Below are 26501 nucleotides of genomic sequence, written 5' to 3' on the forward strand. Positions count from 1 at the left end.
AAAAAATAAGAACCTGTGAAAACCATGAACGAAATGGAGAAAACAGATGAAAAAAAAGAAACGGAAAGATGTAAAAACAATGAAGAAATAAAAAAAAACTAAAAGAAGAAATAAAAGAAAGATAAAGAGATAAAAGAACGGAAGAAGGGAGCGAACAAGCGAATCTATAAAAATAGCCAAAAAAGTTGAAAATGGCTCGGCTCAGTAGCTACACGTAGATCAAACCATTCAAGCGAGTGTACCATATATCTCATTGTAAGCGAGATATAGTTGCAGCCATGTGGGAGGAATAAGCTAGCTCGTTTGGGGCTGCTATTGAGCCTTTCTTTCACTTCAGTGTTTACCCCATCCAAAATGAATCGTTTTCTTCCTTTTGTTTGTTGCTTGCTGCTCCTTTGTGAACTGTATTGCGGCTAGCCGGCCAGACATTTCGTTGACTGCTGCTCGTGTTTCTAGGAATCAAGGTGGGCACATTTGAGCCGCGGGCGACCCCCCATACCAGCCTCTACAGTGGTGCCGCCTTTGCATCCGCCGTTTGGTGAGCCTGCAGAGGACGCCGCCCTCGACCACATGGAAAAGGTGGAAGTTCAGGTCATCGAAGACTCAATTTGTTTAAGGAGTTAAGTTTAAGGGATAGGCTAGAAAACACTCTTATTTAGTGGATCAAATATATTCTTCTAAATCATAAAAGGCCATATACTCCTCTAAATTATAAGAGATCGGTTAGAGATGGTCAAACACCTCGGACACGAGTTAGTTCATAGTCTGTGTCTACATCTTTTTGCTATTCCAAGATAAAGGATGAGCATTCTATTCCATCCTTAATACGCAAGTGGCACGCACTCGGAACTCAAGTTGCACAATTTAGCTATATGTAAGTTGCCTGGAAATTCAATTTGGGTCAGTTGATTTTTTGGGCCGTTGATTTCTGCTTCAAGATTTGTGTTCTTTTTTTTCCTGTTATGACTACTGTCATGTCTTGGGCCTTGATTTTCGAAAGACCACTATACTGGGGCAGTCGATTTCTTATTGGGCTGAAGCCCATTCCATGTTGCCTGTTTATAGGTTTAGAGTGCTTCCTCATTTTCTATTCGTCTGCAATTTTGCTTTTCTTTTTTAGTCGGTTTTTATGGGTATTTGTGCGCAAAATATATACATGTAAGTAATATGTAACAAGTGTATAAATTATACTAGAGTGCAAAAATTGCGCTATTATGTCTTTATTTTTACGTATTAAAAGTGCAAAGTTGTAAACAAGTTTTTTTAAGTTTGTGTTTTCATTTTCTTTCTTAGAGGTAATACCAATGTCACTAATTCATTTTACCTTAGAAAAACATGCTTTATTTAATTTTTGTTTTTTGTTTGATTTTGTTTCTTTTTAAAGGGTAACATCAATGTCACTATTCATTCCTACTTAGTTTTATTTTTCAAAATCGCACTATTATATATTTATTCTTTCATATTATAGGAAAACATAATTTTTGTACAGATGTTTTCATTATTCTTAATATTTTTAGTCATCTTTCTTCTTCAAGGGTAATACTAATGCCACCAATTCATTCTTTCTTAGAAAACTTCATTATTTTGATTTTATTTTAGTTTTTGTTTCATTTTCTTTCTTCTTAAAGGGTAATAACAATGCCACCAATTCATTCCCTTTTAGGAAACTTTTGTTTTGTGGAATTTCACTATTATATGCTTATTCTTGCATATTATGAGAAAAGAGCAATTTCTACGTAAACTGTGTGCAAATTTTGCCATTATTTGATTTTTTATTTCCTTTACTCTTAATGGGTAATACCAATGCCACTAATACATTATTCTTAGAAAACCTTTTTATTTTGATTTAGTTTTTGTTTTTATTCCGGTAATAACAATGTCAATAATTTATTACTCCCTCCGCCCGGAAATACTTGTCATTGAAATGGATGTATCTAGATGTATTTTAGTTCTAAATACATCCATTTTGATGACAAGTATTTCCGGACGGAGGGAGTATTTCTTAGAAAGCTTCATTATTTTGATTTTGTTTTAATTTTTGTTTCATTTTCTTTCTTCTTAATGGTAATATCAATGCCACTAATTCATTCCTTTTTAGGTAAACCTTTTTTTGTGAAATTCTACTATATATATGCTGATCTTGCATATTATAAAAGGCACGACTTCTGTGTAAACTATGTGCAATTTTTTCTTTTTTTTATTTTCTTTACTCTTAAAGGGTAATACCAATGCGATTAATTCATTCCTTTTTAGGAAACCTTTTTTGTGTGTGAAATTCCACTATATATGCTCATCTTGCATATTATAAAAAGGCGCAATTTCTGTGTAAACTATGTGATTTTTTTATTTTTTTCTTAAAGGGTAATACCAATGCCACTAATTCATTCTTTCTTAGAGGATTTCATTATTTTGAAAGTTTATTTTTTCTTAAAGGGTAATACCAACGCCACTAATTCGTTTTTCTTAGAAAACTTCATAATTTCGATTCTTAGTTCTTGTTTCATTTTTTATCTTCTTTAAGAGTAATACCAATGCTACTAAATTACTCCCTCCTTCCATCTATATAGGGCCTAATGCGTTTTTCAAGACCGCCTTTGACTATTGATAAAATTAATAATACATGACATGCATAATGTGAAAATTATATCATTGAAAGCTCCTTTCACATACGCATTTGATGATGTGCTTTGTGTAAGTTGCATGTCATATATTATTGCTCTAACATTTTGTCAAAGTTAGCCTCGAAAAACACATTAGGCCCTATATAGATGGAAGGAGGGAGTACTCCTTTTGGCGAAACTTTTTTTGTGAAATCTCACTACTATTTTCTTATTCTGGCATATTATAAAAACACAATTTCTATGTAAATTATGTGCAAATTTTATCATTCTTTGATTTATATTTTCATTTTCTTTGCTCTTGAAGTGTAATACCAATGGCACAAATTTTTTCTTTCCTAGAAACTTCATTAATCCTTTCTTCTTTAAGGGTAAACCAATGCGGCTAATTCATTCATTCTTATAGAACTTCTGTTTTGCAAAAATTACTCTATTGTATTCTTATTCTTGGATATTATAAAAACTTGTAATTCACGTGTAAATTAAGTACCAATTTTGTCATTATTTTTTCTTTTCTTCTTAAAGGGTAATACTATTGTCAGTATTTCAATTTTTTCTTATGAAACTTCTTTTTATTTTAGCCTCGATCGAATAGGGATGCGGATGATTACCGCTTGAAACCTTAATTAAGAGAACTAGATTGCGTTATGTACGTGCGTTTGTCACCATGAGAATAAAGAGCAGGTACACAGCAGGAATAAAGAAATACATGCATGCGCACAAACTAACGAATTAACATGTTAAAATCTTTTTGATTGTCAAAAAAAAACATGTTAAAATCTTTTTGAATTTTTTGGATTGCTTATCAGGTATGTCACGTGGTACATGTTAAAATCTTTGCCAGCTTTAGCAGATATCCCTAGCCGGATATTCTACTCCACACGTTGGACAACATGTATGAGCGCGAGTTCAATTCACGGATAAGCCCATCCTTTACTAAATAAACTTCCTTGTGGGAAAGAAACGAAGTGAGCAGCTATTACAACGCTCGAGTAGGTAGCACGCAGGTACGTACAGTAGGAAGCGTGAGCAGCGAATCGACTGACAGAAATTTTTGGTCAGTCGGCTGACCGAAAAATCAAAGTCAGTCAACTTACACCTCCCAGCCTATCCCCAAGTTTGTATGAACGCTGTGTTGCGTACCGGCTTGATCTTTTGGATGCAAAACCTGAGAATCGTTATAGCCGCCGAAGCATGCCACACGGCTGATGGTTTGACCCGCACACGCACAGTTCCGGCCCGCGGCGTATTTAAGCAGCAACGAGCAAGCAAATGAAACGGCAGATCATCACACAAACACTTCCCGTTCCCACGCACGCACGCGATGGCCACCTCCGCCGCGCCTGCGTCGCCGCACCCGCACGCCCTCTTCCTCCCCTACCCGGCGCAGGGCCACGTCATCCCGTTCATGGAGCTCGCCCACCGCTTCCTCGACCGCGGCTTCGCCGCCAGCTTCGTCAACACCAGGTTCAACCACCGCCGCGTCGTCGCAGCCGCCGCCGGCGCGACGACGGCGTACTCATCAGAAGGAGGAGGACGGCTGCGTCTGGTTGCGGTCGACGACGGGATAGACGACGCCGGGGACCACGAGAACCTCATCCTGCTCAACGCCGCCATGCAGGAGGCCATCCCGCCGCAGCTGGAGGCGCTTCTCGACGGCGAGGACGCGACCGGCGAGGGGCTGGGAAAGGTGACATGCGTGGTGGTCGACTCCGGCATGTCGTGGGCGCTGGATGTCGTGAGGCGTCGGGGGCTCCCGTCGGCCGCGCTCTGGCCGGCGTCTGCGGCCGTGCTCTCGGTGCTGGTCAAGGCCAAGAGACTCATACGCGATGGCGTCATCGATGACGACGGTAAGATAAGCCACGCAACTCGTGTTTGTATTCTCGTCAAAGTCGTTGCTGCAATTTATGGGCTTCACTGTAGGCCTCACATGCTCACATGCTCACATGTTATCCAACGACAATCTGCATTCTGCCGAAAATTATTTCAATATCTACAAGAGTTTGAAAATGTTTATAGTGAAATGCATTCGTGGTCACCGCCCATTTACAAATCATTTTATGCTACACATGATGTTTCAGGAAATGCAATCGTTTATCCCTGTTGTGTTCGGTTGAGCTTCAAATCGCGTGTTAAGTCTCAATTCTATGTTGCAGGAGCACCCGTTAACTTGGAGAACAACTCATTCCATCTCAACGAGTCCGCAACGTCCATGGACGCGACCTTCCTCGCCTGGAATTACATGGGCAACCGTGACGCCGAGCGCCTGGTGTTCCACTACCTCACGTCCACAGCGCAGGCCGCCGCAGCGAAGGCCGACTTCCTCCTCTGCAACACCTTCTCCGACATCGAGCCGGCCGTCTTCGCCGGCCCCACGCCGGCTACCATCCTCCCCATCGGCCCGCTCCGCACATGGCAGCGACCGACGAGACATGCGCCCGTGGGGCACTTCTGGCACGCCGACGACGCCGCCTGCATGTCCTTCCTGGACGCGCAACCCCGCGGATCCGTCGTGTACGTGGCGTTCGGAAGCATCAGCATCATGACCGCGGCGCAGCTTCAGGAGCTCGCGCTCGGGCTCGAGGCCTCCGGCCGGCCGTTCCTGTGGGTCGTCAGGCCTGAGCAGGCCGGCAAGCTCCCAGACGGGTTTGCGGACGCCATTGACGGGCTCGCGAAGGGCAAAGTGGTCGGCTGGGCACCGCAGGAGCAGGTATTGGGACACCCCGCGGTGGGCTGCTTTGTCACACACTGCGGGTGGAACTCCACGCTAGAAGGCATCCGCAATGGACTGTCCATGCTGTGCTGGCCATACTTCACCGACCAGTTCACGAACCAGACATATATATGTGACATCTGGAGGGTCGGGCTACGGGTTGCGTCGGCCGAGGGTGGCGGGCTGGTGATGAAGGAGAGGGTGGTGGAGCTGCTGGATAGGATTTTCGAGGACGAAGGTGCCAAGGAAAGGGTGCTGAGGTTGAAGGAGATGGCGGAGAAAAACATGAGCGAAGAAGGCGAGTCGTTGAACAATTTGAATGTGCTGATGGAGTCCATGGGAAGGTAGAATCTGTACAGGATGGTTGTTGGTTCACGTGTCAACGTTGTGTCGGCTATGATCGGTATTGAACTTTCTCATTGTTTAGCACTTGGAATAAATGTTGGGTACATTTTACGTTTACAGTTTCGTAGTGGGTTTAGGGCATCTTCGACCCGTAAATTTGCTCCCGCATCTGTCCGTAAACACTGATGCCGGAGACGTCCATCCAACGCTGTCATCATACATTTCAACACTGTTTGAATTAACCGGACGAAATGCAAACAAAAAGGATTTTCATATAAACCGAATGAGATTCCTGCAAACACGACGGATTTTCAATACATTTTGAACAATTAGGAAAGAAAAAAAGGAAACCCGCCCCTACAGCGGCGGCCGTCGTCTACTTCCTTTGTATTCCACATTGACGACCACGCCATCCATCTGTCGTCCTCATGAACGGTGGCGGGATTCAAAATCCGAGGTGGAGGTGCGGATTCCGGCGAGGAAGAGTAGAACATGAGAGACGCATCGACCCACATGGGACACAATACCTTGCCGCATCCCATGCCATGCTCATCCTCGGAGGAGTCCGTGACATGTTCGTCCGCGTCAGCGTCGGGCCGCGCCACACTGCGTTGAGCAAGCACGGCCTCGTAGGGCGCCAGCTACTCCGTAATGAATTTCGGGTTCACCGCGGCCATGGTAGCCATGGCCTTCTCGCTTGCGCGCTGGCTGTAGATTTGGCCCTCTGTCAATCGGTGTTGCTCGAGGAGGAGCGGGTTGTACCTCTTCTCCTCCAACGCCTGCAGGAACGCCGACATAGGGGCCGCCACATGCTGCTCCTCATCTGCCATGGTGGTGTCGTAGTGTGCATGCACCTGCTCCATAGTGAAGCTGGCATGCACCGGCGCCGGCTCCAGCGTTGTGTCATCGTCGGACCCCGTTGCCATCGTGGGGTCGTCGTCAGGGACCTCGGGGGAGCTGTCCGACATGCCGGCTTCAATCCTTCTGGTATGGCGGCTCTACCAGGTGGCTGTAAGGGCGGCGACTACTTCTGCTACTTGATGTAGATGTTGGGCTTTCCCCGAACAGGAAGGGATGGCGTAGTATAGTAGTAGTCAATATTTACCTCAGTTAAGAGCCAAGGTTTATCGAACCGGCAGGAGACGCCACACAAACAATGTGAATGGTACCTGCACACACACAAAACAAATGCTTGCACCCAACGTCGACAAGGGGGTTGTCAATCCCCTTGTTCTCTCCAATTGCAAGGATTAAATCTGATAGTGATATGTATGCAAATAAAATAAAATGAAATGAAAGGAAATAGAAACATCGAGCAATTTTAGGTTTTAGTAATAATGGAGAATGGACCCGGGGACCATAGGTTCACTAGAGGCATCTCTCTCATAAGTATAACGTCGATAGGTAAACAAATTACTATTGGGCAGTTGACAGAATTGTGCATAGTTATGATTCTGGTTTTTTATAGCATGATCCATATAGGCATTATGTCCTTGATAAGTAGACCGTTAGTCCAACTACATCCACTACTATTAGTCCAATCCAAGACCGTTATTCAGCTTGCATCTTAAAGTATTAAGTTCATGACAAATAAAGTAATGCTTTAAGCAAGATGCCATTTTGTACACAAAGTAAGACCAAGTAATATGTTCGAACCCCATCGTTTTATACTTAGTAGCCATGCAAACCCTCCTATCATAGAGTAAGGACACTGCAAGATTGAACCCACTACTATGCACCACTCTCTATGAAGATCTACTCATCTAATTATCAAAGAAGACTCATAGATCGGAAAGCATACCTAGCTATAAAATCACACACAAATATATCTCGAAAGAATCAAATAGTTTCAATGAATAATCTGATTATAAACCCACAATTCATCAGATCCCAACAAACACACCGTGAGAATTACATCGAATAGATCTCCAAAGAAATCATTGTATTGGAGATCGAGAGAGAGAGAGAGAGAGAAAGGGAGAGGGAGAGAAAAAGTCATCTAGCTACTGCTATGGACCCATAGGTCCTGAAGGAACTACTCACACATCATCATGGAGGCATCAAGGTCGATGAAGATTGCCTCCCCAATGGTTTCCGCCTCCGACGGGGTATCGGAAAAAGGCTCCAGATGGGATCACGAAAGAACAGAGGCTTGAAGTCGCGATAAAATTGTTTTGGGTCTCACTTATGGGGTTTTGGAATATATGGGAATTTATATACCAGAAATTAGGTCAAGATGTGGCTCAGGGGAGGCCATAAGTCTTGGTGGCGCGCTCCTTGAGCTTCTGGTTTCCTCATGGGTTTTCTGGTCTCTCCCGAAGCTTCGAGGGTCTCTTCTGGTCCAGAAAAATCATCGTAAAAATTCATCATGTTTGGACTTCGTTTGCTATAGTTTTCTATGAAACAAATAAATAGGAAAAAAGGAACTGGCACTAGGCACTAAGTTAATAGGCGAGTCCACAAAAATAAAATAAAATGACATATCAAGCATACAAGAATGCCAATATAATAGCATGAAACATTCAAAAATTATAGATACGTTGGACATGTATTAGCATCCCCAAGCTTAATTCATATTCGTCCTCGAGTAAGTAAATGATAAAAACTAATTTTTTATGTGAAATGCTACCTAACATGTTTTGTTGATCATGTAATTTATTTGCGGTACGAATATTGGGAAGTGATAATTTAAGGCAATAGTCTATCAATTTTGACATCAAAATAATAATACACATGAATACTACTAAATAATCATTGCCCTTCAAAATATAAATGCTAAAGGTTGAAATCCCTACTCATTTAATCATGTAAACATGGCATAGCCCGGTCTTCCTAACACATAGATATTTTTCATGATACCTCGGTGCCAAATCAAACAATTGAATCAATGATTTTTCTCGCTTCAGCTTTTTCAACTCAACACAATAATTAAGCGTGAGCCAAAGACTTAGCACTTTGGATGGCAAAGAGAATGATTGTTGGGGTTTATAACGGAAGATAAAAGGTATAAGAAAGTCTTGCATCAATTAGATGGATCGTTAGGCAATAGAGAGGCCTTACAATCGGTTATAAGTGTATGAAAGATCTCTATATGAAACTAAGCGGTTGTGCATCAAACTTGCTTGCTCGTGAAGACCTCAAGCGTTTGAGGAAGCTAGTCACCGGAATATACAAGCCAAGTTCTATAATATAAAACTCCCACTAGTATATGAAAGTGAAATCATAGAGACTCTCTATATGAACTACATGGTGCTAATATAAAGCACAACTGGGGTAAAATGATAGTAGCATTGCTCCTTTTCTCATTTTCTCTCATTTTTTTAACAGTCTTACGGACCTCATCCCCAATTTTTCGAGGACTCATAAGTCTCACCATTCTTTTTCCTCATTGGGACAATGCTCTAAGAATGATGATCATCACATTTTAATTTACTTACAATTCAATAACTGAAAAATATGACTACATATGAATGCCTCTGGCGGTGTACCGAGATGTGCAATGATATAGTGTAACATGTATAACAATGATGAATGATAACCCACAAGTATAGGGAATCGCCTGTTGCCTTCTTCGATAAATAAGAGTGTCGAACCCAACGAGGAGCTAAAGGTAGAACAAATATCCCCTCAAGTTCTATCGACCACCGATACAACTCTACGCACACTTCACATTTGCTTTACCTAAACAAGTATGAAACTATTTGGCAAGAATAAAACTACGAATACTTTGCGAGAATAAAACTACTAATAAATTGCAAGGTAATAAAAGTGGATAGCTTTTGTCAACAAGAAAGTCATTTGTCCCTAGGCAATCAATAACAAGTACCAGTAATCATTCTTGCAATTTCATATGAAGGAGAGGCATGAGCTAACATACTTTCTCTACTTGGATCATATGCACTTATGATTGGACCCCTAGCAAGTATCACAACTACTAAAGATCATTAAGGTCGTGAAACCCAACCATAGCATTAAGTATCAAGTCCTCTTTATCCCATATGCAACAACCCACCTACTCGGGTTTAACCTTCTGTCACTCTCGCAACCCACCATAAGAAAATCATGAACATATTGCAACACTCTACAGTGGGGACCCCTCACGTTTGCACGAGACGGAGGGCACCGTAGGACAGCACCGTAAATAAAATATACAATCATACCAACCAAGATCACGATTAACCCACAAGACAAAACGGATCTATTCAAACATCATAGGATAGCCAACTATCATTGGGAAATAATATATGGAGTTGAGCACCATGTTCAAGTAGAGATTACAATGGGGAGAAGGGGTGTTACACCGCTGCATAGAGGGGAGAAAGTTGGTGTTGACGGTAGTAAGATTGTTGATTGATACGTCTCCAACGTATCTATAATTTTTTATTGTTCCATGCTATTGTATTATCCATCTTGGATGTTTTATATGCATTTATATGCTATTTTATATGATTTTTGGGACTAACCTATTAACCTAAAGCCCAGTGTCAGTTTCTGTTTTTTTCCTTGTTTTTGAGTTTTATAGAAAAGGAATACCAAACGGAGTCCAATTGACGCGCCAATTTTTGATGATTTTTTATGGACCAAAGGAAGCCCCCAGAGTAAAATAGTTGGGCCAAAAGAGTCCCGAGCCATCCAAGAGGGTGGAGGGCGCGCCCTACACCCATGGGCGCGCGCCCCTGCCTCGTGGATAACTCGGAGCCCCCCTGACGTGAGACCGACGCCAAAAACTCCTATAAATACAGAAACCCCCGAAAAGAAACCTAGATCAGGAGTTCCGCCGCCGCAAGCCTCATGTGATGAATAAAAATATAGCTCCAAGTGATATTACCGATGGATTGAAGACGAAAGATGGGATACCTTCCGGGGCATCCCAGGATTAGACGCTTGGATCTTCCTTAAACATTACCTTGGGGAGTCTTGGGAATCCCCAAACCTGAGCTCTTGCCGCTCCTTATTCTTTCTTCCATCATCACTCACCCAAAACTTGAAAACTTCAGCCACACAAAACTTAACAAAACCTGGTGAGATCCATTAGTATAATTGAAGGAAATATGCCCTAGAGGCAATAATAAAGTTGTTGTTTTATATTTCCTTATTCATGATAAATGTTTATTATTCATGCTAGAACTGTATTGACCGGAAACCTTAATACATGTGTGACTACATAGACAAAACACCGAGTCCCTAGTGAGCCTCTACTTGACTAGCTCGTTTATTAAAGATGGTTAAGATTTCCTAACCATGGACATGAGTTGTCATTTGATAACGGGATCACATCATTAGGATAATGATGTGATGGACAATACCTATCCGTTAGCTTAGGATCGTTCAGTTATACTGATATTGCTTTCATGTATGTCAAATACATATTCCTTTGACTATGAGATCATGCTGATAACCCACAAGTATAGGGGATCACAATAGTTTTCGAGGGTAGAGTATTAAACCCAAATTTATTGACTCGACACAAGGGGAGCCAAAGAATATTCTCAAGTATTAGCAGCTGAGTTGTCAATTCAGCCACACCTGGAAAACTTAATATCTGCATCAAAGTATTTAGTAGCAAAGTAGTATGGAAGTAACGGTAACGGTGGCAGAGGTAACAGTAGCAGTTTTGTAGTAATTGTTACAGTGGCAATAGAAAAGTAACTAAGCAAAGATCAATATGTGAAAAGCTCGTAGGCAATGGATCAATGATGGATAATTATGTCGGATGCGATTCCTCATGCAACAGTTATAACATAGGGTGACACAGAACTAGCTCAAGTTCATCAATGTAATGTAGGCATGTATTCCAAATATAGTCATGCGTGCTTATGGAAAAGAACTACATGACATCTTTTGTCCTACCCTCCCGTGGCAGTGGGGTCCTATCGGAAACTAAGGGATATTAAGGCCTCCTTTTAATAGAGTACCGGACAAAAGCATTAACACTTAGTGAATACATGAACTCCTCAAACTACGGTCATCATCGGCAAGTATCCCGATTATTGTCACTTCGGGGTTAACGGATCATAACACATAATAGGTGACTATAGACTTGCAAGATAGGATCAATAACTCACATATATTAATGGAAACATAATAGGTTCAGATCTGAAATCATGGCACTCGGGCTCTAGTGACAAGCATTAAGCATAGCAAAGTCATAGCAACATCAATCTCAGAACATAATGGATACTAGGGATCAAACCCTAACAAAACTAACTAGATTACATGATAAATCTCATCCAACCCATCACCGTCCAGCAAGCCTACGATGGAATTACTCACGCACGGCGGTGAGCATCATGAAATTGGTGATGGAGGAAGGTTGATGATGACGATGGCGACGGATTCCCCTCTCCGGAGCCCCGAATGGACTCCAGATCAGCTCTCCCGAGAGAGATTAGGGCTTGGCGGCGGCTCCGTATCGTAAAACATGATGAATCTTTCTCTCTAATTTTTTTCTCCCCGAACATGAATATATAGAGTCAGAGTTGAGGTTGGTGGAGCATCAGGGGGCCCACGAGGCAGGGGGCGCGCCCCCACCCTCGTGGATAGGGTGTGGGCCCCCTTGCGTTGATTCTTTCGCTAATATTTTTTATATATTCCAAAAATATTCTCCGTGAAGTTTCAGGTCATTCCAAGAACTTTTATTTCTGCACAAAAATAACACCATGGCAATTATGGTGAAAACAGCGTCAGTTCGGGTTAGTTCCATTCAAATCATGCAAGTTAGAGTCCAAAATAAGGGCAAAAGTGTTTGGAAAAGTAGATACGTTGGAGACGTATCAACTCCCCAAGCTTAAACATTTGCTTGTCCTCAAGCAATTCAGTTGACAAACTGAAAGTGATAAAGAAAAACTTTTACAAACTCTGTTTGCTCTTGTTGTTGTAAATATGTAAAGCCAACATTCAAGTTTTCAGCAAAGATTATGAACTAACCATATTCACAATAACATTCAGGTCTCATGTTTACTCATATCAATGGCATAATCAACTAGCGAGCAATAATAATAAATCTCGAATGACAACACTTTCTCAAAACAATCATAATATGATATAACAAGATGGTATCTCACTAGCCCTTTCTGAGACTGCAAAACATAAATGTAGAGCACCCCTGAAGATCATGGACTGACTAAACATTGTAATTCATGGTCAAAGAGATCCAGTCATAGTAATACTCAATGTAAACTAACAGTAATACATGCAAATGACAGCGGTGCTCTCCGACTGGTGGTTTTTAATAAGAGGGTGATGACTCAACATAAAAGTAAATAGATAGGCCCTTCGCAGAGGGAAGCAGGGATTTGTAGAGGTGCTAGAGCTCGATTTTGAAATAGAGATGAATAATATTTTGAGTGGTATACTTTCATTGTCAACATAACAACCGAGAGATCTCGATATCTTCCATGCTACACACATTATAGGCGGTTCCCAAGCAGAATGGTAAAGTTTATACTCCCCCACCACCAACAAGCATCAATCCATGGCTTGCCCGAAACAACGGGTGCCTCCAACTAACAACAATCTTGTGGGAGTTTTGTTTGCAATTATTTTGATTTGATTTGAGCATGGGACTGGGCATCCCGGTGACCAGCCATTTTCTCGTGAGTAAGGAGCGGAGTCCACTCCTCTTAAGAATAACTCGCCTAGCATAGAAGATATAGACAACCCTAGTTGATACATGAGCTATTCGATCATACAAAATAGAATTTCATTTGAAGGTTTAGAGTTTGGCACATACAAATTTACTTGGAACGACAGGTATGTTGGAAATATGCCCTAGAGGCAATAATAAATTAGTTATTATTATATTTCCTTGTTCATGATAATCGTTTATTATCCATGCTATAATTGTATTGATAGGAAACTCAGATACATGTGTGGATACATAGACAACACCATGTCCCTAGTAAGCCTCTAGTTGACTAGCTCGTTGATCAATAGATGGTTACGGTTTCCTGACCATGGACATTGGATGTCATTGATAACGGGATCACATCATTAGGAGAATGATGTGATGGACAAGACCCAATCCTAAGCCTAGCACAAAGATCGTGTAGTTCGTATGCTAAAGCTTTTCTAATGTCAAGTATCATTTCCTTAGACCATGAGATTGTGCAACTCCCGGATACCGTAGGAATGCTTTGGGTGTACCAAACATCACAACATAACTGGGTGACTATAAAGGTGCACTACAGGTATCTCCGAAAGTGTCTGTTGGGTTAGCATGAATCGAGACTGGGATTTGTCACTCCGTGTAAGCGGAGAGGTATCTCTGGGCCCACTCGGTAGGACATCATCATAATGTGCACAATGTGATCAAGGAGTTGATCACGGGATGATGTGTTACGGAACGAGTAAAGAGACTTACCGGTAACGAGATTGAACAAGGTATCGGGATACCGACGATCGAATCTCGGGCAAGTGTCGTACCGATAGACAAAGGGAATTGTATACGGGATTGATTAAGTCCTTGACTTCGTGGTTCATCCGATGAGATCATCGGGGAACATGTGGGGGCCAACATGGGTATCCAGATCCCGCTGTTGGTTATTGACCGGAGAACGTCTCGGTCATGTCTGCATGTCTCCCGAACCCGTAGGGTCTACACACTTAAGGTTCGGTGACGCTAGGGTTATAGAGATATTAGTATGCGGTAACCCGAAAGTTGTTCGGAGTCCCGGATGAGATCCCGGACGTCACGAGGAGTTCCGGAATGGTCCGGAGGTAAAGAATTATATATAGGAAGTGCTATTTCGGCCATCGGGACAAGTTTCGGGGTCATCGGTATTGTACCGGGACCACCGGAAGGGTCCCGGGGGTCCACCGGGTGGGGCCACCTGCCCCGGGAGCCACATGGGCTGTAGGGGGTGCACCTTGGCCTATATGGGCCAAGGGCACCAGCCCCAAGAGGCCCATGCGCCAAGAGAAGAGAAAAAGGGGAGAGTCCTAAAGGGGGAAGGCACCTCCGAGGTGCCTTGGGGAGGATGGACTCCTCCCCCCTTGGCCGCACCCTTCCTTGAAGGAAGGGGCAAGGCTGCGCCCTTCCCCTCTCCCTTGGCCCTATATATAATGGGGGGAAGGGAGGGCAAACCAATCTAAGGCCTGGCGCCTCCCTCTCCCTCCCGTGACACATCTCCCTCCTCCCGCAGCGCTTAGCGAAGCCCTGTTGGAATCCCGCTACTTCCACCACCACGCCGTCGTGCTGTTGGATCTCCATCAACCTCTCCTCCCCCCTTGCTGGATCAAGAAGGAGGAGACGTCGCTGCTCCGTACGTGTGTTTAACGCGGAGGTGCCGTCCGTTCGGCGCTAGGATCATCGGTGATTTGGATCACGACGAGTACGACTCCATCAACCCTGTTCTCTTGAACGCTTCCGCGCGCGATCTACAAGGGTATGTAGATCCACTCCTCCCTCGTTGCTAGATGACTCCATAGATAGATCTTGGTGACATGTAGGAAAATTTTGAATTTATGCTACGTTCCCCAACAATGGTATCAGAGCTAGGTCTATGCGTAGTTTCTATGCACGAGTAGAACACAAAGTAGTTGTGGGCGTTGATTTTGTCAATTTACTTGCTGTTACTAGTCTTATCTTGATTCGGCGGCATCGTGGGATGAAGCGGCCCGGACCAACCTTACACGTACTCTTACGTGAGACTGGTTCCACCGACTGACATGCACTAGTTGCATAAGGTGGCTAGCGGGTGTCTGTCTCTCCCACTTTAGTCGGATCGGATTCGATGAAAAGGGTCCTTATGAAGGGTAAATAGCAATTGGCATATCACGTTGTGGTTTTGCGTAGGTAAGAAACGTTCTTGCTAGAAACCCATAGCGGCCACGTAAAACATGCAAACAATAATTAGAGGACGTCTAACTTGTTTTTGCAGGGTGTGCTATGTGATGTGATATGGCCAAAAGGATGTGATGAATGATATATGTGATGTATGAGATTGATCATGTTCTTGTAATAGGAATCACGACTTGCATGTCGGTGAGTATGACAACCGGCAGGAGCCATAGGAGTTGTCTTTATTTATTTATGACCTGCGTGTCAACATAAACGTCATGTAATTACTTTACTTTATTGCTAACCGTTAGCTGTAGTAGTAGAAGTAATAGTTGGCGAGACAACTTCATGAAGACACGATGATGGAGATCATGATGATGGAGATCATGGTGTCATGCCGGTGACGATGATGATCATGGAGCCCCGAAGATGGAGATCAAGAGGAGCAAAGTGATGATGGCCATATCATGTCACTATTATTTGATTGCATGTGATGTTTATCATGTTTATACATCTTATTTGCTTAGAACGACGGTAGTAAATAATATGATCCCTCATTACAATTTCAAGAATGTGTTCTCCCCTAACTATGCACCGTTGCTAAAGTTCGTCGTTTCGAAGCACCACGTGATGATCGGGTGTGATAGATCCTTACGTTCACATACAACGGGTGTAAGACAGTTTTACACATGCAAAACACTTAGGGTTAACTTGACGAGCCTAGCATGTACAGACATGGCCTCGGAACACAAGAGACCGAAAGGTCGAGCATGAGTCGTATGGTAGATACGATCAACATGAAGATGTTCACCGATGATGACTAGTCCGTCTCACGTGATGATCGGACACGGCCTAGTTGACTCGGATCATGTAATCACTTAGATGACTAGAGGGATGTCTATCTGAGTGGGAGTTCATAAGATGAACTTAATTATCCTGAACATAGTCAAAAGGTCTTCGCAAATTATGTCGTGGCTCACGTTTCTGTTCTATTGTTTAGATATGTTCCTAGAGAAAATTTAGTTGAAAGTTGATAGTAGCAATTATGCGGACTAGGTCCGTAAACTGAGGATTGTCCTCATTGCTTCATAGAAGGCTTATGTCTTTAATGCACCGCTCAGTGTGCTGAACCTCGAACGTCGTCTGTGGATGTTGCGAACATCTGACATACACGTTTTGATGACTGCATGATAGTTCAGTGCGTAATGCTAAATGGTTTAGAATTGAGGCACCAAAAATGTTTTTGAAACATCGCAGAACATATGAGATGTTCCAAGGACTGAAATTGGGATTTCAGGCTCGTGCCCACGTCAAGAGGTATAAGACCTCCGACGATTTTCTTAGCATGCAAACTAAGGGAGAAAAGCTCAATTGTTGAGCTTGTGCTCAGATTATCTGAGTACAACAATCGCTTGAATCGAGTGGGAGTTGATCTTCCAGATGAGATAGTGATGTTTCTCCGAAGTCATTACCACCAAGCTGCTAGAGCATCGTGATGAACTATGATATATCAGGGACATATATGATGATCCTTGAGATATTCGCGATGTTTGACACCGCGAAAGTAGAAATCAAGAAGGAGCATCAATTGTTGATGGTTGGTGAAACCACTAGTTTCAAGAAGGGCAAGGGAACAAAGGGATACTTCATGAAACGGCAATTCAGCTGCTGCTCTAGTGAAGAAACCCAAGGTTGAACCCAAACCCGAGACTGAGTGCTTCTGTAATAAGGGGAACAGCCACTGGAGCAGAATTACCCTAGATACTTGGTAGATGAGAAGGCTGGCAAGGTCGATAGAAGTATATTGGATATACATTGTGTTGATGTGTACTTTACTAGTGCTCCTAGTAGCACCAGGGTATTAGATACCGGTTCGGTTGCTAAGGGTTAGTAACTCGAAATAAAAGCTACGGAATAAACGGAGACTAGCTAAAGGTGAGATGACGATATGTGTTGGAAGTATTTCCAAGGTTGATCAAATATCGTACGCTCCCTCTACCATCGAGATTGGTGTTTGCGTTGAGCATAGACATGATTGGATTATGTCTATCGCAATACGGTTATTCATTTAAAGAGAATAATGGTTACTCTGTTTATTTGAATAATACCTTCAATGGTCTTACACCTGAAATGAATGGTTTATTGAATCTCGATCGTAGTGATACACATGTTCATGCCAAAAGATAGTAATGATAGTACCACCTACTTGTGGCACTGCCACGTAAGTCATATCGGTATAAAACGCATGAAGAAGCTCCATGTTGATGGATCTTTGGACTCACTCATTTTTGAAAGGTTTGAGACATGCGAACCATGTCTATTGGTGTATATGCATGAAGAAACTCCATGCAAATGGACCGTTTGGACTCACTTGATTTTGAATCACTTGAGACATGCAAATCATACCACATGGGCAAGATGACTGAAAGCCCCGTTTTCAGTAAAATGGAACTAGAAAGCAACTTGTTGGAAGTAATACATTTTGATGTGTGCAATCCAATGAGTGCCGAGGCATGTAGTGGATATCATTATGTTCTTACTTCACAGATGATTTGAGTAGATGTTGAGTATATTTACTTGATGAATCACGAGTCTGAATTATTGAAAGGTTCAAGTAATTTCAGGGTGAAGTTGAAAGATCGTCGTGACAAGAGGATAAAATATCTATGTATGATCATAGAGATGAATATCTGAATTACGAGTTTGGCACATAATTAAGACATTGTGGAAATTGTTTCACAACTAATACAGCCTGGAACACCATAGTGTGATGGTGTGTCCGAACATCATAACTGCACCCTATTGGATATGATGCATACCATGATGTCTCTTATCGAATTACCACAATAGTTTATGGGTTAGGCATTAGAGACAACCACATTCACTTTAAAAGGGGCACCACGTAATTCCGATGAGATGACACCGTATGAACTATGGTTTAGAGAAACCTAAGCTGTCATTTCTTAAAAGTTTGGGGCTGCGACGCTTATGTGAAAAAGTTTCAGGCTGATAAGCTCGAACCCAAAGCGGATAAATGCATCTTCATAGGACACCCAAAATAGTTGGGTATACCTCCTGTCTCAGATTCGAAAGCAATAAGGGATTGTTTCTAGAATCAGGTCCTTTCTTGAGGAAAAGTTTCTCTCGAAAGAATTGAGTGGGAGGATGGTGGAGACTTGATGAGGTTATTGAACCGTCTCTTCAACTAGTGTGTGGCAGGGCACAGGAAGTTGTTCCTATGGCACCTACACCAATTGAAGTGGAAGCTTATGATAGTGATCATGAAACTTCAGATCAAGTCACTACCAAACCTCGTGGGATGACAAGGATGCGTACTACTTCAGAGTGGTACGTAATCCTGTCTTGGAAGTCATGTTGCTAGACAACAATGAACCTACGAGCTATGGAGAAGCGATGGTGGGCCCGGATTCCGATAAATGGCTCGAGGCCATAAAATCCGAGAGAGGATCCATGTATGAAAACAAAGTGTAGACTTTGGCAGAATGGCTCGATGGTCGTAATGCTATTGAGTACAGATGGATTTTAAAAGGAAGACGGACAATGATGGTAGGTATCACCATTAAGAAAGCTCGACTTGTCGTTAAGATGTTTTTCGACAAGTTCAAGGAGTTGACTACGATGAGACTTTCTCACTCGTAGCGATGCTAAGAGTCTGTTGGAATTATATTAGCGATTACTGCATTATTTATGAAATCTTGCAGATAGGATGTCAAAACATTGTTTCCTCGACGATTTTCTTGAGGAAAGGTTGTATGTGATACAACCGGAAGGTTTTGTCAATCCTGAAAGATGCTAATAAGTATGCAAAGCTCCAGCAATCCTTCTAAGGACTGGAGTAAGCATCTCGGAGTTGGAATGTATGCTTTGATGAGATGATCAAAGATTTTGGGTTTATACAAAGTTTATGAGAAACTTGTATTTCCAAATAAGTGAGTGGGAGCACTATAGAATTTCTGATGAGTATATGTTATGGATCAGAAATGATGTAGAATTTCTGGAAAGCATATAGGGTTATTTGGAAAGTGTTTTTCAATGGAAAGCCTGGATTAAGCTACTTGAACACTGAGCATCAAGATCTATAAGGATAGATCAAAACGCTTAATGGTACTTTCAAATGAGCACATACCTTGACATGATCTTGAAGGTGTTCAAGATGGATCAGTCAAAGAAGGAGTTCTTGCCTGAGTTGTAAGGTATGAAGTTAAGACTTAAAGCTCGACCACGGCAGAATAGAGAGAAAGGACGAAGGTCGTCCCCTATGCTTAAGACATAGGCTCTACAGTATGCTATGCTGTGTACTGCACCTGAAGTGTGCCTTGCCATGAGTCAGTCAAGGGGTACAAGAGTGATCCAAGAATGGATCACAGTACATCGGTCAAAGTTATCCTTAGTAACTAGTGGACTAAGGAATTTTCTCGGTTATGGAGGTGATGAAGAGTTCGACATAAAGAGTTACGACGATGCAAGCTTAACACCTATCCGGATAGCTCTGAGTAGAGATACCGGATACGTATAATGGAGCAACAATTTAGAATAACTCCAAGTAGAACAGTTATTTGAAATGGCTCCAAATAGAGCGTGGTAGCTGCATCTAGGAGATGACATAAAGATTTGTAAAGCACACACGGATCTGAAAGGTTCAGACCCGTTGACTAAAACCTCTCTCACAAGCAACATGATCAAACCCAGAACTCATTGAGTGTTAATCACATAGTGATGTGAACTAGATTATTGACTCTAGTAAACTCTTTGGATGTTGGTTACATGGCGATGTGACCTGTGAGTGTTAATCACATGGCGATGTGAACTAGATTATTGACTCTAGTGCAAGTGGGAGACTGTTGGAAATATGCCCTAGAGGCAATAATAAATTAGTTATTATTATATTTCCTTGTTCATGATAATCGTTTATTATCAATGCTATAATTGTATTGATAGGAAACTCAGATACATGTGTGGATACATAGACAACACCATGTCCCTAGTAAGCCTCTAGTTGACTAGCTCGTTGATCAATAGATGGTTACGGTTTCCTGACCATGGACATTGGATGTCGTTGATAACGGGATCACATCATTAGGAGAATGATGTGATGGACAAGACCCAATCCTAAGCCTAGCACAAAGATCGTGTAGTTCGTATGCTAAAGCTTTTCTAATGTCAAGTATCATTTCCTTAGACCATGAGATTGTGCAACTCCCGGATACCGTAGGAATGCTTTGGGTGTACCAAACGTCACAACGTAACTGGGTGACTATAAAGGTGCACTACAGGTATCTCCGAAAGTGTCTGTTGGGTTAGCACGAATCGAGACTGGGATTTGTCACTCCGTGTAAGCGGAGAGGTATCTCTGGGCCCACTCGGTAGGACATCATCATAATGTGCACAATGTGATCAAGGAGTTGATCACGGGATGATGTGTTACGGAACGAGTAAAGAGACTTGCTGGTAACGAGATTGAACAAGGTATCGGGATACCGACGATCGAATCTCGGGCAAGTGTCGTACCGATAGACAAAGGGAATTGTATACGGGATTGATTAAGTCCTTGACTTCGTGGTTCATCCGATGAGGTCATCGGGGAACATGTGGGGGCCAACATGGGTATCCAGATCCCGCTGTTGGTTATTGACCGGAGAACGTCTCGGTCATGTCTGCATGTCTCCCGAACCCGTAGGGTCTACACACTTAAGGTTCGGTGACGCTAGGGTTATAGAGATATTAGTATGCGGTAACCCGAAAGTTGTTCGGAGTCCCGGATGAGATCCCAGACGTCACGAGGAGTTCCGGAATGGTCGGAGGTAAAGAATTATATATAGGAAGTGCTATTTCGGCCATCGGGACAAGTTTCGGGGTCATCGGTATTGTACCGGGACCACCGGAAGGGTCCCGGGGGTCCACCGGGTGGGGCCACCTGCCCCGGGGAGGGCCACATGGGCTGTAGGGGGTGCGCCTTGGCCTATATGGGCCAAGGGCACCAGCCCCAAGAGGCCCATGCACCCAAGAGAAGAGAAAAAGGGGAGAGTCCTAAAGGGGGAAGGCACCTCCGAGGTGCCTTGGGGAGGATGGACTCCTCCCCCCCTTGGCCGCACCCTTCCTTGGAGGAAGGGGCAAGGCTGCGCCCTCCCCCTCTCCCTTGGCCCTATATATAGTGGGGGGAAGGGAGGGCAAACCAATCTAAGGCCTGGCGCCTCCCTCTCCCTCCCGTGACACATCTCCCTCCTCCCGCAGCGCTTAGCGAAGCCTTGTTGGAATCCCGCTACTTCCACCACCACGCCGTCGTGCTGTTGGATCTCCATCAACCTCTCCTCCCCCCTTGCTGGATCAAGAAGGAGGAGACGTCGCTGCTCCGTATGTGTGTTGAACGCGGAGGTGCCGTCCGTTCGGCGCTAGGATCATCGGTGATTTGGATCACGACGAGTACGACTCCATCAACCCCGTTCTCTTGAACGCTTCCGCGCGCGATCTACAAGGGTATGTAGATCCACTCCTCCCTCGTTGCTAGATGACTCCATAGATAGATCTTGGTGACACGTAGGAAAATTTTGAATTTATGCTACGTTCCCCAACAAGGTAGATACCGCATATAGGAAGGTATGGTGGACTCATATGGAATAACTTGGGGGTTTATGGAATTGGATGCACAAGCAGTATTCCCGCTTAGTACAAGTGAAGGCTAGAAAAGTACTGGGGAGCGACCAGCTAGAGAGCGACAACAGTCATGAACATGCATTAAAATTAATCAACACTAAATGGAAGCATGAGTAGGATATAATTCACCATGAACATAAATATCGTGGAGGCTATGTTGATTTTGTTTCAACTACATGCGTGAACATGTGCCAAGTCAAGCCACTCGAATCATTCAAAGGAGGATACCACCCTATCATACCACATCACAACAATTTAAATAGCATGTTGGCACGCAAGGTAAACCATTATAAACTCCTAGCTACTTAAGCATGGTATGAGCAACTATAATGTCTAATTGTCATTGCAAACATGTTTCATTCATAATAGGCTGAATCAGGAATGATGAACTAATCATATCCTATATACCTAAGAAGTTCATCCCCACTACCATATTTATCTAAACATGCAGGCTATCCACATCATCATCTAGCCAAGTCAGCAATTCTAAAAATCCATACGTACCACATCAGGCCTTCAGTTTCCACTTGCATGCAAACAGACCGAAGCCCAGCCCCCTCTTGCCTCTTGCGTTTTGTTTCCTACGGAAACAACTCCATCCACTTTATGCATGATACCGTGTCATTAATTATGTTTAACCAGCACATAGATTGCGTTGCAAGGTGTATACTCACATGACGGACGTTTCCCATCCTCAATCCCTTATCTTCTTCTCTACTTTTTTTTGAGAATATCTTCTTCTCTACTTTATAAAATTCCACCACACCATCTGCTTCTTCTCCCTTAATCAACGGTGTCATTACACCCTTTCCTTAAACTCCTCATGCCATCCAGCTTCCATCCTCTAATCACAGCAAATAAAGGTTAAAATCTTGGGGCAACGCGTTGTGGTGACCGCAGGATCAGCTCAAGTTGGATCGTCTTCCTCTAATGCACCCGGGCGGAGCGGCGGTGACCTAGGGCCTGGTCATCGTGTTCCTCTCCTAGTCTCCCTACCCGAGCCGTTATGTCATCTGGTACCAAGCACCTACAAGTTACTGCTACTGTAATTGCTGAAGGTGTTGAATTTGTAGACCTCCACTATCGACCGACCCCATGTCGCCTGCTGCTGCTGCCGCCGCCACCGTGACCTTCGCTCCACGGTGGAATTGGTGTCATCTCCAGTGCCTCCACCCCGCATCTCTTGCCTGTTGAATCATGGACAAGTCCCCTACTCTTATCTAGCCTTCGACCGCAGCACCTCGCCCATACTCTGAGCAGGTAAATAACCCCTGGCGTGAATCCTTGATTGTGTCTCCTAAATTAATCTTGCCCATGCAGTTAATTTTGTTCATGCACCTCTATTTCTTCTCATACTGATTATAGTGCTCGGTGAAATTTGTATTCTCCATTGCCTGCAGGTCCTCTCCTTCATGCCATATGTTCCACGTAGCAGGCTATTCCTTTTTGTGTGTGTGAAATGTATCAAGTTATTCCTGATTGTTGCATTCCTAATCCTCCTGTAATCTTTCTACTTCAGCGTGAGGTTATGCTACATGATTTGCTTATCATGTCCTCCCCCTCATGGCATATGTACCACGTGGCAGGCTATTCCTTTTTTGATTTGTGGAAATTGTAGCAGGCTATTCCTGATTGCTCCATTCCTAATCCTCCTATTATCTTGCAACTTTAGCATATGGTTGTGTTATATGATTTGCTTATTATTTTTTGCCATGCCTTCTGTAGTTCTGTTTAGAGATGGATGAAAGATCGAATTATTTGTTGCATGTTTATTGATTTGTTTTTTTACAAATTATGACATCTGATCATTTCTTATATCAGAACAACGAAGCATATATGATTAAGGTACATGTAGTGTTCAGTCAAAAAAGTTATTCTAACATGAAACCGTAGGATATCTTATACAAGTAAGTTAAAGTTAATAGGCATGCAAAAGATAAAAATAAGGAAAATGATCACATCAGATTATCGAGCCATTCTTGAGCAGTATATATTGCTTTCCTAACTCTATGGGGTAACGCCATATATAATTCATGTTTAAAAGTTTCCTTCCAATTGCCAAAAAGCCCATGTGCCTCACCATCATGCCTCTGTTCTTACCAGAATATGAAACATCCATTTAGCTTCCAATTATTTTTCCCAAAGTGTGTCCCTTATTTCAGTTTCTTTCAAGACTGCAAGGGCAACCCATGCACAAAAACAAACAAACAAATAGTTTAGAACCCAATAATTAACCATGAAGCGCTAACGACATTTTCTCACAAAAATCATAGATTAACTAGCTACATGGATAATATAATTTCGTCATTATATATTTTGCCAATTCTAAATCATATGTATCATGCATGAAGAAAAGATAGTTATATTTAATAAATATTTTAAAATTATATAATAACACATATGTATAATCAGCTTTAGTTATTGTATTATTAATCCAAATATCCATGTTCAATAAAATCAAATCACATTAGTATATTTTACAACGTATTCCGCAGCAACGCGCGAGGTTTTATCTAGTTTACAAAAACAAGAGAGGTCGAGTGCATACCAGCTTTTCTCATCTCAAACAGGTCATCATATATCGTCATTATTGCCTTTCACTTGCACGACCGAACGGCGTAGATAATAATAATAATAATAGTGCACGTGCATGGGACTAAGCTGAAATCTGCAAGCATTCAAAGGGAGAAGACAAGGTTATGTGGGCTCTGTGTTAGATCAACAATAATGCATATGAGAGCCACTCAACATTTTCATCATGGTCTTCTCCTCTTGACCCCCAAAGAAAACAAAGGAAATAAAACTATTTACACGGGAAAGCTCCGAACAAGCAAAAGAAGAACGAGAAATATTTTTGGGTTTTCTTTTAATTACTACTACTACAAGCATGGAAAGTAAACTAGCTATAAGCTTCAACTATTTTTTTTATTAAGGTTTTTCAAACACACAAGAAGAAAGCTGAAAACAGAAAATAAACTAGCATGGATGATACAATGAAAAAGTATGAGCACCGACAACTGGCATGAGTGTGTGAACATGAATGTAATGTTGGTGAGAAATGCGTACTCCCCCAAGCTTAGACTTTTGGCCTAAGTTGGTCTATGGCCATGGCTCAAAGTGACCCTCTCCGGTGTGCGGAGGAGTGTCATCTGGGTGCCATTAGTTGGCGATATCCTCCGGATTCCACTGATAAACAGACTGTCGATAAGGGTTAAGTGGTCGTTCCGGCTCAGGCTCTGGAGCTGGTGTCAGGCTCCAGTATGCATAAACGGCCTCCGGCAAGATGAGGTACGTGCATGAAAATATGTCAAACAAAGAGGGCGCAGGCAAGGTAATAATCTCAAAGTAATTTTTATTAAATATCAATCTATATTTGAGCATCTTCTTCTTATCCTTAACAATAAAATCATGTGCTACCATACTCTTATAATCTAGAAAAATAGGAGGCAGCAACTTTTCCTCTTTCTCATAATGCCTAATAGGTATGTTAAAGTGTGCAGCAAGGCGCGAGGCAAAGATGCCTCCAAAGATGGGACCCTTTGTATGGTTCAAATTTAACCGTTTAGCGACAGTGGCGCCTAAACTCAAAGTAGCATCACGAAACAAGGCATGGCACAAAATAACAATATCAGGGGCACTAAGGTTTCCACTGTTCCCACGACCAATCAAGCATGTACTAGCAAATATGGCAAAGCAACGTAGAACAGGAAAATGTATACTAGTAATTCTTGTCTCGAAAACTTTCCTCGTTTCCCCTACAGCAATCATATCAATAAACCCTTCCACATCATTACGATGTGGTTCCTATATGCTGCCCTCAAAGGGCAACTTGCAAACCGCACAAAAGTCATAAAGTGACATCTCCTTATACTCATCATATAAATAAAAATCCACCGAACGTGGCGATCTCCTAGCATGGAAATGAAAATTTTGCACAAAAATATTAGTGAGTAGGAGATACTGTTCTCGCTGGTCGCGGAGGAAGTCGATGAGGCCCGCATTCTCAGCCAAATAATAAAAGTCATCATGAATCCCGGCTGCTCTCAAGAATTCATCACAAGGCCATTCACACGGCTGAACCTCCGCAGTGCGAGGGAGATTATATTTGGGCTTCTTATTTTCTTCACCTCGCTTATCCTTCGAGCTTCGGCTCGAAGAGCCCCTCAATAATCTCTTCATCATTTTTCTGAAAATTTCTGAATTTTTTAGTAACTTAAAATAAAATTGAACCAAACTCAACAAAATTAATAGCAACTACTCCCACAAGTGCCTAGAGGCCATATCATGCATTAAAACTACTTTTGACCACATAAATTTGACATGCAAGCTCAAGAACAGGGTCACCTAAGGAACAAAAATTTGCAATAAATAA

General features: G+C 42.5%; 1 protein-coding gene across 1 annotated transcript; it reads left to right on the forward strand.

Moving 5' to 3' along the window:
• Positions 1–3874: 3874 nt before the first annotated feature.
• Positions 3875–5793, forward strand: LOC125552315 (UDP-glycosyltransferase 83A1-like). Its single transcript, XM_048715822.1, has 2 exons — positions 3875–4468; positions 4775–5793. Exons 1-2 carry the CDS (start codon positions 3943–3945, stop codon positions 5677–5679), a joined length of 1431 nt encoding a protein of 476 aa, XP_048571779.1. The 5' UTR covers positions 3875–3942; the 3' UTR covers positions 5680–5793.
• The last annotated feature ends 20708 nt before the right edge of the window (positions 5794–26501 follow it).

The sequence above is a fragment of the Triticum urartu genome, chromosome 4 (genome assembly GCF_003073215.2).
Source record: "Triticum urartu cultivar G1812 chromosome 4, Tu2.1, whole genome shotgun sequence".
In the NCBI taxonomy this organism is placed as follows: Eukaryota; Viridiplantae; Streptophyta; class Magnoliopsida; order Poales; family Poaceae; genus Triticum; species Triticum urartu.

Bases quoted from the DNA above. Each gene is read 5' to 3' on its own strand.
- LOC125552315 (XM_048715822.1), top strand. From the start codon at position 3,943: ATGGCCACCTCCGCCGCGCCTGCGTCGCCGCACCCGCACGCCCTCTTC. The intron at 4,469-4,774 runs GTAAGATAAGCC...TCTATGTTGCAG, and splicing joins TGGCGTCATCGATGACGACG to GAGCACCCGTTAACTTGGAG.